Raw genomic sequence first — 11075 nt, 5'->3', positions numbered from 1 at the left:
TTCTATCTTAATAGTTAATTTTCACATCTAATTGCTGTGAATTTTAATACTTCCCCTTTTCCTTGGTAATCGCAACCCATTTCATGCTGTCCAAACTCACCGCCTAGTTACTATCTCTGGTTCCTTCTTCCCAGCTGCTTACGATTCCTCCTTTTCCCTTCTTCCCTCCCAGCACACTGCGTACCGCGGCGGCCGGTGCTGTGCAACTTGGTGCTGCGCTACAGCCGGGAAAAGACAGAAGGGTCTTGGGGTGTGACTTCCGGTCAGAGTGCTTGGGACTTCTGCATGGACTGCTGGGGCTCTGGAGCTCCGGACAGGGGCTGGGGTGGGGCGATGAGCTGCGGCCGCCCACCTATTGGCCCTAGTGCTGACAGGCAGGAAGGATCTGCTAAGCGATTGCTTAGGAACAACCACTGACCAAAAAAATAAATAGAAGGCTGTGGCGGTGCAGGAAGCGGCTGGTGTGGGTTGGGTCCTAGCCAGGGTGCATGGCCGGTCTTGGTTCGCCCTTTTGGCTAGAAGTGGAACTCAAAAGTCTCTGTTTCTGGAAAGATGTTCTGCCACCACCCGGGTACCAGAGGAAGCCCTCCCCAGGAGTATTCTTCCATCCCCAGCCCTGAGGTTCAGGGTTCCAGGGCAGCTTCGCAGGCCTTGAAGGTCCCCGTCAGTCACTGCCCTTGTCTGATTCACCTCAGGGCTGGAGTTCAACCCCCTTGTCTGGGAACATGGTTGCTGACTAGACATCTCCCAAAGCAAATTTGAGTGCGTCCTTTGCTGGAAACTCCAGTGGCCTTGTATCATTCCGGGAGCCAAAGGGGGCCACGAAAGAGTAAAGCCTTGGTGTTCGTGTCTGAGGCACTCATCCTGCCGGTCTGGAGTGGAAGCTTTGCCACCCGCTGCCTCAGCTCAGCCTCACCCCACTCAGGTCTTGACCTGCTCAGAGCAGACTGGCAACCTAAGCACCCTGTACAACACTCGGCACACCTTCAAACAGGTTCTTGGACAGTGAATGACCAGGCGGGGGCTGTGTGTTTTAAACTGTGTTTTTCCCAAGTCTGACATGATCACAAATGGGGGGCAAATTGATAATGAGCCAAAGTGGAAACTTTTGTTGTTGTTTTGTTCTTGGAGACAGGGTCTCTCTGTGTAACAGCCCTGGTTGTCCTGGAACTCGCTCTGTAGACCAGGCCTGCCTCTGCTTCCTGAGTGCTAGGATTAAAGGCATGCACCACCACTGCTCAGCACAAAGCAGGAATTCTTAAAGGACTGAAAGTGATTTAAAATACCAGTCTGGGGCAGGGAGATGGTACGTGCTTGCCGTTGAGCTGGGATCTCTAGCTGAGGTGCTATTGTGGGTCTGTGAGCCAGTGGGCAGCAGAATCCGAGGATCCACATAGCTAGCCGACTGGTTACCTGGGAAGCTTATGTGCATACATACATATACACACACACACATATGCACACATGCACATTCACAAACACACACACCCAGAGACCACACAGCCTAGGCTGGGGAGATAGGGACACAGCTCAGTGTAATAACGTGGTTAGTTGTCAGGATGCTGGTTCCATCCTGAGCACAGGATTAAAATGTCAGCCTGGGCTGTGGCCCATCAAGAACATAGATTACATCTTTTTCACCCTGAATCCCAACAGCCAGTTACAAAGGTGGTGTTTTTTCAAAGACTTGGTCACGATGGCAAGAGACCCAGCTGTTTAGCTCCCCACCTGAGGAACACCTCCTGTGCCGTCGGTGGGGACGGCACTGGGCCAGTCTTAAGGAGTTTAGGAGGGCGTGTTCGTGCGTTAAGGACAGTGAGGATGCCAAATCCAAGAGGCATTTATTGTAATGAGTGTTCAAGGAGGGTGGAGTAGGGTGGGGTTCCCCATCTAATCCTCCGAGGCTCAGGGTGACTCATTTTTCTTCCTTGGACCCAGGGGTGGGGTTGACATTTGTTCCTCCAGTTGGGCCCTGCTCCCCCTGGCTGGTGGCATCCCTAGTGTCTCCGGACACTAAGGCCACATTTCTCAGATAGTTGACATTGAAGCAGTTGGCTTGCTCATCCCCAGGAGACAGGTTACAGCAGAGGGCAGGATCTTTCCAGGAGTTCCTTCGGGGACCACAGAGATTCTCAACGAAGGCTAGTTTCTGGAAAAGGAGTGTAAAATTGGGTATGGTGAAGCCACAGGTTGGCTTGGGGGCCCTCAGTCCTCCTTGGACAACTTCTGCTGCTTGACCACTGGATTTCCTCCGGAGGCCCAGAAGCTGTGCAAGCCTTCCTAGCACAGCAGGATTCCTTGTGACTGACAGATGTGCACATCTGGAAATGCCAGAAGCTTGAGGCCCAGGCCAGGGATAATAGGTCAAGTCGGGAGGGAAGGCATCTGGAACACCGAGGAGGGTATAGCCCTCTTACCCTCTGGTTTCTGGGAGCAGGTTTCAGAGACTGCAGTAAAGGCCATTTCTACCTCCCGCCCTCTCCCCTCCTCCTCTGTTTCCCAGAGTCACCCACCTCGTCTTCACCGCAGCAGGCCTGTTCTGGAAACGGCAGGTCACAGCAGCGGACAGTCATGTTCTGGATCAGCCCAGGAATCTGTTTACTGATTGGTATGAGAAGGGCAGACTCAGGGTCTTGTGTCGTCCAGAGCACCAAAAGGCTGTGTGGGTGGTGGCTTATGCCCACCCTCCTACTACTCGGGGTGCTGAGGCAGGAGAATTGGCTCTGTTCAAGACCAGCCTTGACTGCAGAGTGAAACTCTTTCAAAATAAATAAACAGCCTTCCCCCAAATGGTACTGGGAGATCATGATTTCGTTTTCCCCAAGGATACCCCAAGAGGGAGGAGGTTTGGACAGACAAGAGGGTTGGGAACATCTAGGCAAGACTCACTGCTTGGTGAGAACTCTTCCGTTTCCACAGAGATGGCCCATGAGGTTAGGAGTGACTCGGCTGAGGTCAAGGGTCAAGAGATCCCGGTCATAGTTGGGGTAGGGAGCCCGTTGGGCGAAGCATTCGTCACGGGCAGGGCTAGGAGGGTAGTGGCAACAGGAGTGGGGGTGGGTCTTTATAGCCAGTTCCCGATCACAGTATTCATCCAGGGTGTCCTCCCACTGTGGAGCAGAAGAGATTACGTCAGAGGCCCGACTACCTGGCCCCTCTCCCCTGGCCACATCTTATCACTATCATCTAGGAGACAAGGCCCCATGGGCCGAGGGGGAGAGTGAGGAACTGGAGGACCAGGGGGCGGTTATGGCTGTGTGGGCTGGGGAAGGTGCGAGGGAGGAACACAGATGAAGCTCCTAGTTAGCCACTGGAGACGAGCTGCAGCAGCAGGTAGAGAGGGTCAGCTGAGGCCAGAGCTGGACAGACGGACTGACGGCAGACAGGTGCAGGTGTGGGGTCACGGGGTGGGTCACGGGTGGATACGCCCAGGACGGCAGCATGAAGACTCAGCGTGAACAGACTCAGATGACAGACACAGCGATGGACGGACAATCACAAGCAGACGAACGTGGATATGCTCACGGGGAAGAGCGTGGATGGGCGGCTGTAGAGTCAGCAGTGACGCTGGGAGGCAGGTGGGCAGGCAGACAAGCTTCCGAGGTGGCTGGGGTGCCCACTTACGGCCTTCCATGTGCAGGTGTGGTTGTGGCCCTGGCGGCAGCAGCGCTGAAACTCCATCTCCAGCCGGGTCAGAGCCTGCAGCTGCCTCTGGATGGGGTCAGTAGCTAGGAGGTTGCGTGGCACAGAGCGGAAGCGTCTCAGGAGACAGATGTTTTTGACATTGTCCGGAGTGGGCAACCCCGGGGGGAAAGGCAGCTGGGGCCCTGAGGACATGCCAGTCTGGTGGATGGGGCAGGGCTGGAGCCGGTAGTGTGGCCGCGGAGCTTCCTCTTGGAAGCAAGAGAATCGCTCCTCCCCCCGCTGTCTGCAGCACCGGTGAGGTCGGGTCTTGACAGAGAACTCGGCCTCACAGAACCTGGTCATGGTGTCCTCCCACTACAGTGAGAGGGGTGGGTCAGCCTGGAAACCCACTGTCCGCATTCCTGCCTTCCTCCCGCGCTCCAGGAAAGGACCCCAGGCAGGTAAACAAGAAAGCAGCATGGCCGTCCAGTGCTCTTGGGGCACGCTGAGGAGGTCTTTGCGGTAGAGCCAGTGAAAGGAGCCTGAGGTCCTCTGTACCCAGGGTGAAGTTCTAGCCCTTGCATACCCCCACACACACTGTCTGGAGGTTAAGCGACAGCCCGGCCCCCGCAGTCAAACCCTTACCACAAGCTTCGCGCAGTCTAGGCGGTTTGTGGGGTTGCGGCAGCGGCAACAGCGGGAATACCCAGTCTCCAGCAGATTGAGGGACTCTCCTTGGCGACTAAGGTGGGAGTAGCCAGTCTGCGGCAGATTCCAGGGGCCGTACACCACATGCTGGCGCTCAGGAAGGCAGATCTGGTTGAGATTGTCTGGAGAAGGCCGTCCAGGAGGGAAGCCATCCAGCCGGTGGCCCCAGCCTCCTCTCCGGCCCTGTTGGCAGTGCTGCATCGGGTTCGAAGGCTGGGGCTCTGGGGCGCGCTGGCCCACGAAGGGCTTCTCTGAAATTGGGAAAGCAGTGGGGAGGGTTATGCGAAGGTGGACTGAGCTGGAAGAATTGGAAGACCGTGGGTTGAACAGAGGGTTGGGAGCATGTGTGGAAGCTTGTCCCGGCTTCTTACCTTGACCCGCACTGAAAGGAAAAGGTTAACTGCACGGACCTGCAGCCCGGGCCTGCGTAAGGTCCTTCCTTGAGGCTCAGGTTCTGAGCCTGCTGGCTAATGTGCAGGGGCAGAGACAATTGCTGTCACTCACCCTCTGTCTGCCTGGACTGGAGCATCTCCTCCTGATGCTGGGCATATGGCTCTACTTGGGTAGAAGGAGATGTGTAAGCAGAAGGCTTGTGGAATGGGCACCTCTAGAAAATGGGCCCTTCCTAGTTCCCATGCACGAAGGAACTCGAAGGCCAATGAGACACAAGCCCTACTTTGTATCACTTAACCTATAACTATGGAATAGACACCGTTTCCTTCCTTCCTTCCCGCCTCCTTTTTTTAAAGAAAGGGCTTCACGTATCCCAGGGTGACCTTGAACTCTGATGGTTAGGCCTCCTCCCCAGTGCTGGGACAACAGGAACTGCCACAACGAGGTACTGTGGTGCTGGGGACCAAACCCAGGGCGACAAGGCTCAGAGAAGTGAGCAGTGCACGGGGTCACACAGGCCTCAGTGGCAGAGCTGCCCACGCCTCCAAAGCCCATGCTCTGGAGTAAGAGGAGTCACTTACTTTCCTTCTGCTCAATAGGAACTTGGAGAGGGGGCTGCCCTTCCTGTAGGGGGATGGCTTCTTGAGGGACAGGACCGACTGCAAGACGGGTGAAGGCACCAGGGTGTGGGGATCAGACAAGCGTCATCAGGACCACAGTGGGGTGGGGCTGGGGACCAGGGAAGCACTCACCTATATTCTCTCCCGACCTTGGGAGAGTGGGCCACTCTTCCTGGACAGGGATGGCTTCTGGAGAAGGGGGCTGCACTACAGAACGGGCAGTGCGAGCAGTCAGTCCACCCCTCTAAGCCAGACAGCAGGGTGGGGGTCCCTCCTCCCCACCTGGAGAGCAGGAAGCACGAGGGCTTGTGGTAGCCTTACCTTCCCTCTGTTCCTCAAAGAGAGGGTCGGCCTGAGAAGTTTCAAAGTGGCCCACTCGGAGTCTCCGGGTTTGTGATGGGGAAGGAGGGGCTGCATAGCCAACTGGAGGCAAGAAGGGAGACAGTGAGAACCGCAGCTCCTAGAGGCAACTGGAGCCAAGGGAGACAGAACCGCAGCTCCTAGAGGCAACTGGAGCCAAGGGAGACAGAACCGCAGCTCCTAGACTCATCGTGTGCTTGTTTTCCCAAGTGCATCAGCCATGCACCCTGAACGCTTCTGTCCTCCGACCTCGGTGACCGGGGAAGCTATGGAAGATAGACTTGGTTCTTGGGCAGGGGTTCTCACCTTCATGAAGGTGCAGGAACAGGTTCTCTGGCTTCATCTCTTTTTGCTCTGAAGGCTTGAAGGCTGGAGGAAGGAAGAACAAGTCAGAGGCAGTGTTGGGAGGTCCTTTCCTGGTCCTGAGCAAAGGATGGAGAGGCCATGGGGGCCAAGAGTGTAGAAAGACCACTGTGTGACGTCTTCCCCTCAATCTCCCACACCAACCTTGATGTGAGTGGGTTGGGGCCTGAGAAAACTTGATCTAAAGGGAGTGTGACATGTGGCTGGGACTCGTGGCTGTCCCCATAGCCACTGCTCTGCTGGTCTCTAGCTTCAGAGGACCTACCTCCCCACCAACCTCCTCCTATAGGCCTTTGGGTAGGAAGCCCAGCTAAGCGTTTAACTGCTGTCTTCAGTCAATCTCAGATCCTAACTTTGGGTATGTATGTATGTATGTATGTATGTATGTGCGTGTACATACACACACAATATGTATATTTCTAATATATGGTATATAAAAGATACTTTTTTATGTGCACTGTGTCCCAGTGAGCATGTGGAGGTCAGAGGACAACTGTGGGAGCCAGTCCTCTCCTTCCGTGTGGGCTACTGGGCTCGAATTCAGGTCACTGGCCTTGTTGGCAAGTGCCTTTACACACTGAGCCATCTCACTGGCCCTCCTTTAGGCTGTAGCTGGACACAGGACACCAGACTAGGGACCAGGACAATGGGTAGGGTTCTGCCAGGCACAGGCTGCATATACTGGAATCTCAGGGTCTCCCCCCATCCACAGTGAGCATTCCCCTTTGTTCAGACTCCAGCAGTGTGGACGTGCTTAGGAGAGGGTGAATGGGCACCCCTCACTGGCCTTCTAGCCAATGACTCAGAAGGCTCCCAGGGTCAGCAGACTGGTTTTGAGCAGCCTGGGGACCTCTTTTTCTTCCTCACCTCCTGAGAGCCCTCCTCAGACATCTCCAGGCCCCGCAGCCTGTACATTCACCTGTCCCGTGTTGTCAATCTGACTCCAATTTGTGTTTCTTAGCAACTATTCCTAGGTATCCCTCTCCTGCCCCAGCCCCATGGTGAGCATGCTCACAAAAAGGAAGCTCTGAACCTAACTGCTGATGAGCTGTTTAGAGCCTGGCTACTAAGCAACTGCTGACCCCACCCCGACTCACCTCCCTCAGAGGCAGCAGAAGCAAGGGCCAAGCAGGCCAAGATCAAGGCTGCTCTGGATAAGGTCCCCATCCTGGGGCAAGAACTGGTCACTGGCCACCCAGAAGCTGGTTGTCCCAGGTAGATCTGGACTTGGAGGTCTGGGCCACTTGCTGCCAGCCTGCTGCTACTGCTGCTGTGTACTCCAGGGCCTGCTGTCTTTTTATATGCTATCTCCCGCCCTCCTGTTTCCTGCCGTGACTCAGGCCCAGCTGCTCCTCCTCTCACAGCCACTCCTCTCAAAGTCATCCTGGAGCCTCCTTACAAGACTGGGAATAATGGAGGTAATGGGAGGAGCCCTCACAGGACCCCAAAGCTGACGCAGACAATCACAGAGCAACTTGATATCCGAATCCGTAATCTGCGCCTCGGTTTTCCATCTGTAAACTGTCTTTGTCGGGAAGGGGTCTGACAGCCTTGGAATGGGACTGGGAATGGCTGCCTGAGACACTTCCCGGGCTGCTCAGAGGCCTCAGTATCTCTTTTCCTCAGCTCTGGAGCAGCAGGAAGACAACACAGACCCTTCCCGTCAGACCAGATGAAGACACAGTCTCGGCTTCAAGTTTATTTTTATTCTCCCCCCCCCCCATGCAAGCAGCACATCATTCCTTGCTGTGCAGGGCCCTCCAAACCAGGCAGTTCTCTTTTTTTTTTGGTTTTTCAAGACAGGGATTCTCTGTAGCTTTAGAGGTTGTCCTGGAACTAGCTCTTGTAGACCAGGCTGGCCTCGAACTCACAGAGATTCACCTACCTCTGCCTCCCGAGTGCTGGGATTAAAGGCGTGCGCCACCACCGCCCGGCCAGGCAGTTCTCAAGAGTCAGGGACGTTCTGGGCTGCCAGCTGGGCTGGGATCCCCCATGATAAGGGGCTCTCAGGAGTCTATGCCTCACCAGGGAACAAAACTCAGAACATTTCTTCCGCATTGGGGACCCGGGCGTCCTGTAATTCCAGCAGCCTCTGCACAGACTCGGCCAAGCCTCGCTCCCCAAGCTGTCGGTTGTCTCGAGTGCGAATGTTCACTGTTCTCTTACTCTGCTCTCTCTGGCCGACCACTGCAGGAAGAGGAAACAACTGCAAACCCAGGAAAGCTCACCCTATGGACTATTTCCTTTTACTCTGCAGAAGCTTCAGAGTCCTGGATCTTTAGGCAGGGGGGATGGTGGGAGCAGAGTCTAGACACGGCTTAAAGGAGTACATTCAGTTGTGCCTGCTATGCTGCTGCCTGTCCATTCTGAGGCGATAAGGAAATGGTCCAGGCTCCACTCGACTTATCACTACTGGTCAGGAGACCAGGGCTGGAAAGTCAAAGAAACAGACGAAGAGCTCACACAAAGAAAAAAACATGTGTGTGCCCGGGGGAGGGGTACAATACAGGAAGGGAGGGGGGCTGGACTGTGGCATAGCTGGCTCTTTGTGCAGGCAAGGCGACTGGCATGTGTGATCCCATCAGGCAGTTTCTGCTTCTTGCCTCCAGAGTCCCAACAGGCAGAGCAACTTCCTTCCTAGGGCCCTTCTTGTGCCCTAGAGCTGCCTCCGCCCACTCAACAACAAACAAGGCCAATCCATTAAAGCTTTCGGTGGTTTTGGTGTTGGGATCAAACTCATGCTCTGGCACAGAGCTACAAGCCCAGCTCTTTGTTACTGAAAATCTTGATTATATATATATATATATATATATGTGTGTGTGTGTATACATACATAACATATATGTACATATACATACGTACATACGTGTACATATAGCTCAAACTTTTGATCCTCCCGCATGCACCTCCCCAATCCTGGACTGCAGGTGAGCTTCATCTTAGCCCTCTGCTGTCCCTTCCTCTCTGCTGTTGGCTTGGCTGGGTTAATGAGAAGAAAGCTGTTCTGAGTTGGAAGAGGTTGTGGGAAGGAGCAGGGGAGGCAGATTAGTCAGGCTCCTACCCGGCCTAGGTAATGAGCCCAATTAATCCAATGTACACAAGCCAAACAATAGACTTAATACAGAGAATGCAGAGCCTGGGGCTCTGAGCGCCAAAGCTAACCAAACTTACCAAACTGAAAATTGTAGTGGGCAAGCTGGGCCCGGCGGACTCTCCTGCTGAGGGTCAGTCCAGAGTCGGCATCAAGGTCACCGACAAGCCCTGCAGCCTGTAGGGACTGTTGCACCTGGGACGTGGGGATGGAGGTTTGGTGATAAGTAAACTTTTTTCTTTTTCTTTTTCTTTTTTATCGAGACAGGGTTTCTCGTTCTAACCCTGGCTATCCTGGAACTCACTTTAGATTAGACTGGCCTTGAACTCACCTGCCTCTGCCTCCGGACGGTTGGGATTAAAGGCAAGTGCCACCATCACCAGGCTAGTGATGAGTCAATTTCAATGGAAGCTTGAGCTACAACACCCCATCCCCCACCTCAGTGCTCTCAGCCTTGCTGACTCCCTGCCTCTTCTGAGACACTGAGGCCTCCTTCCCATCCCGGACCTGAAACTTCTGTGTGCTTCTCCTTGCACGAACCCCGATTAGTTCTGGGCTCTGTGTGCTGTCGCTGTCAGGCACCCACCTCCCCACCAGCTGTTTCACTCTAGTACTTTCCCTGTTATTAGTCTTCTTAAAAGATGACGTCATGCAGCCTGGGTTATGAACCGTGCTTTTTGATGCTCCGGTGTCCCTCCTAGGTGGCAGGATGGCAGGCATGTGTCCAGCTCATCTGGTGCTGGGACCTGAACCCACTGTGCTGTGCATCCTAGGTAAATATGCTACCAGCTGGACTACATCCCTAGGCCCCACCTACTAGGTGTCACTAGTAAGCCCAGGCTGGACTCAAATTTGTGACCCTCCTGCCTCAGCTTCCTAAGTCTGGGTTCTGTACGTGCTGCTACACCTGCCCATCAGTTCTCTTTGGAAAGGAAAACTAAACCCACGTATGTGCTCTGCTGGCAATGTTAAGCATCTATTAGTCAGCTTTCACACATCCCCACAAGGCAGGGGCTGATCTCATTTCTGAGATAGAGAATGTTCAGCACACAGGACAGCTGCCACTCAGGCCCCCCCCCCCCCCCCCCGCAGCTTCTTTAGGAGCTCGAATGAGCTTGGCCAGAGGGCTGCTGTCCTGGAATCTTCCGGTTCTAGTTCCGGTTCCTCTGCTGTGATAACACCAGGCCCCAAGGCAACTTGGGGAGGAAAGGTTTTATTCGGCTCCTTTTCCACAGCCCTGTCCATCCTGTCTGCTGTCCAGGAGTGGCACCTCCCACATCAGTCATTTATCAAGAGAATGCCCACACAGACTGCCTACAATCTGATGGAGATAAGTCCTCAATTGAGATTACTTCCTCTGAGAAATGTCTAGGTTTGTTTCAAATTTACAAAAACACCCCCCCCCCATACCTGGCCCTCAGGCAGTAGCACAACCTTTGAAGCTGCGTGAGTAACTTCACCTTCTTGGACTAGTTTCCGTGCAGCTAAAACATTATGTCCAAGAAAGGCAATGGTGTGTGGAAGTGGGAGTGTGTGTGCTGGGTATCACTGGAAGATTGACCCCAAGGGTCATCAGGCCTGGAACACGACGGCTCAAAGAGAAGGCCTGATTTTCATTAGCGTTGCTGCATTGTTGCACCTTCTCGGGGAACACTCATTTTCTCCTCATGCCTTTTCCCACCAGCGCGTCGGGAGAAGGTGCGAAGGAACTCTCTGTAAGGTCACCCCACAGTAGGCCTCCGGCTGGGTGGGGGCTGAGGGCCGACGGGATTCGAACCCGGGCCTTTAGAGGACGTCCCTGGTCTGGGAGACCGGAGCGATACAGCGGGTCCGGGCGCTTAAGGCCGGCGGGCGCGGGACGCGAGGCGGGAGGCGGCAGGCGCGAGCGGGGTCGCTCCTTCCCGCCGCCCCGCGCG

At 54.7% G+C, this 11075-nt stretch overlaps 2 protein-coding genes across 6 annotated transcripts in view; both read right to left on the bottom strand.

Annotated features, from left to right (window-relative positions):
- Window positions 1-1809: 1809 nt before the first annotated feature.
- Ecm1 (extracellular matrix protein 1) lies at window positions 1810-7473 on the bottom strand. 5 transcript variants are annotated; one of them, XM_005356965.2, is made up of 11 exons: window positions 7166-7473; window positions 6012-6074; window positions 5667-5768; window positions 5478-5552; window positions 5307-5384; window positions 4837-4890; window positions 4270-4583; window positions 3625-3999; window positions 2890-3110; window positions 2514-2601; window positions 1810-2149 (listed from the first exon to the last, which is right to left on the bottom strand). In XM_005356965.2, the coding sequence occupies exons 1-11, from the start codon at window positions 7449-7451 to the stop codon at window positions 1916-1918; spliced, it is 1890 nt and encodes a 629-aa protein (XP_005357022.1). In that variant the 5' UTR covers window positions 7452-7473; the 3' UTR covers window positions 1810-1915. The 5 variants fall into 5 exon arrangements, with proteins under 5 accessions (XP_005357022.1, XP_005357023.1, XP_026639860.1 ...); XM_005356966.2 differs by having other exon boundaries at window positions 4837-4887; XM_026784059.1 differs by lacking the exon at window positions 4837-4890.
- A 483-nt stretch (window positions 7474-7956) lies between these two features.
- The window catches only part of Tars2 (threonyl-tRNA synthetase 2, mitochondrial), an 18948-nt gene continuing 15829 nt past the window's right edge, over window positions 7957-11075 (bottom strand). Inside the window, exons 18-19 of the mRNA XM_005356961.3 lie at window positions 9240-9354; window positions 7957-8255 (exon numbers count right to left, since the gene is read on the bottom strand). Of these exons, the coding sequence (XP_005357018.1) occupies window positions 8107-8255; window positions 9240-9354 (264 nt within the window). The 3' untranslated portion in view covers window positions 7957-8106. The remainder of the gene's footprint in view (window positions 8256-9239; window positions 9355-11075) is intronic.

This window comes from Microtus ochrogaster, chromosome 21 (assembly GCF_000317375.1).
Source record: "Microtus ochrogaster isolate Prairie Vole_2 chromosome 21, MicOch1.0, whole genome shotgun sequence".
Lineage (NCBI taxonomy): Eukaryota > Metazoa > Chordata > Mammalia > Rodentia > Cricetidae > Microtus > Microtus ochrogaster.
This window is presented reverse-complemented; position numbering and strand designations above follow the sequence as displayed.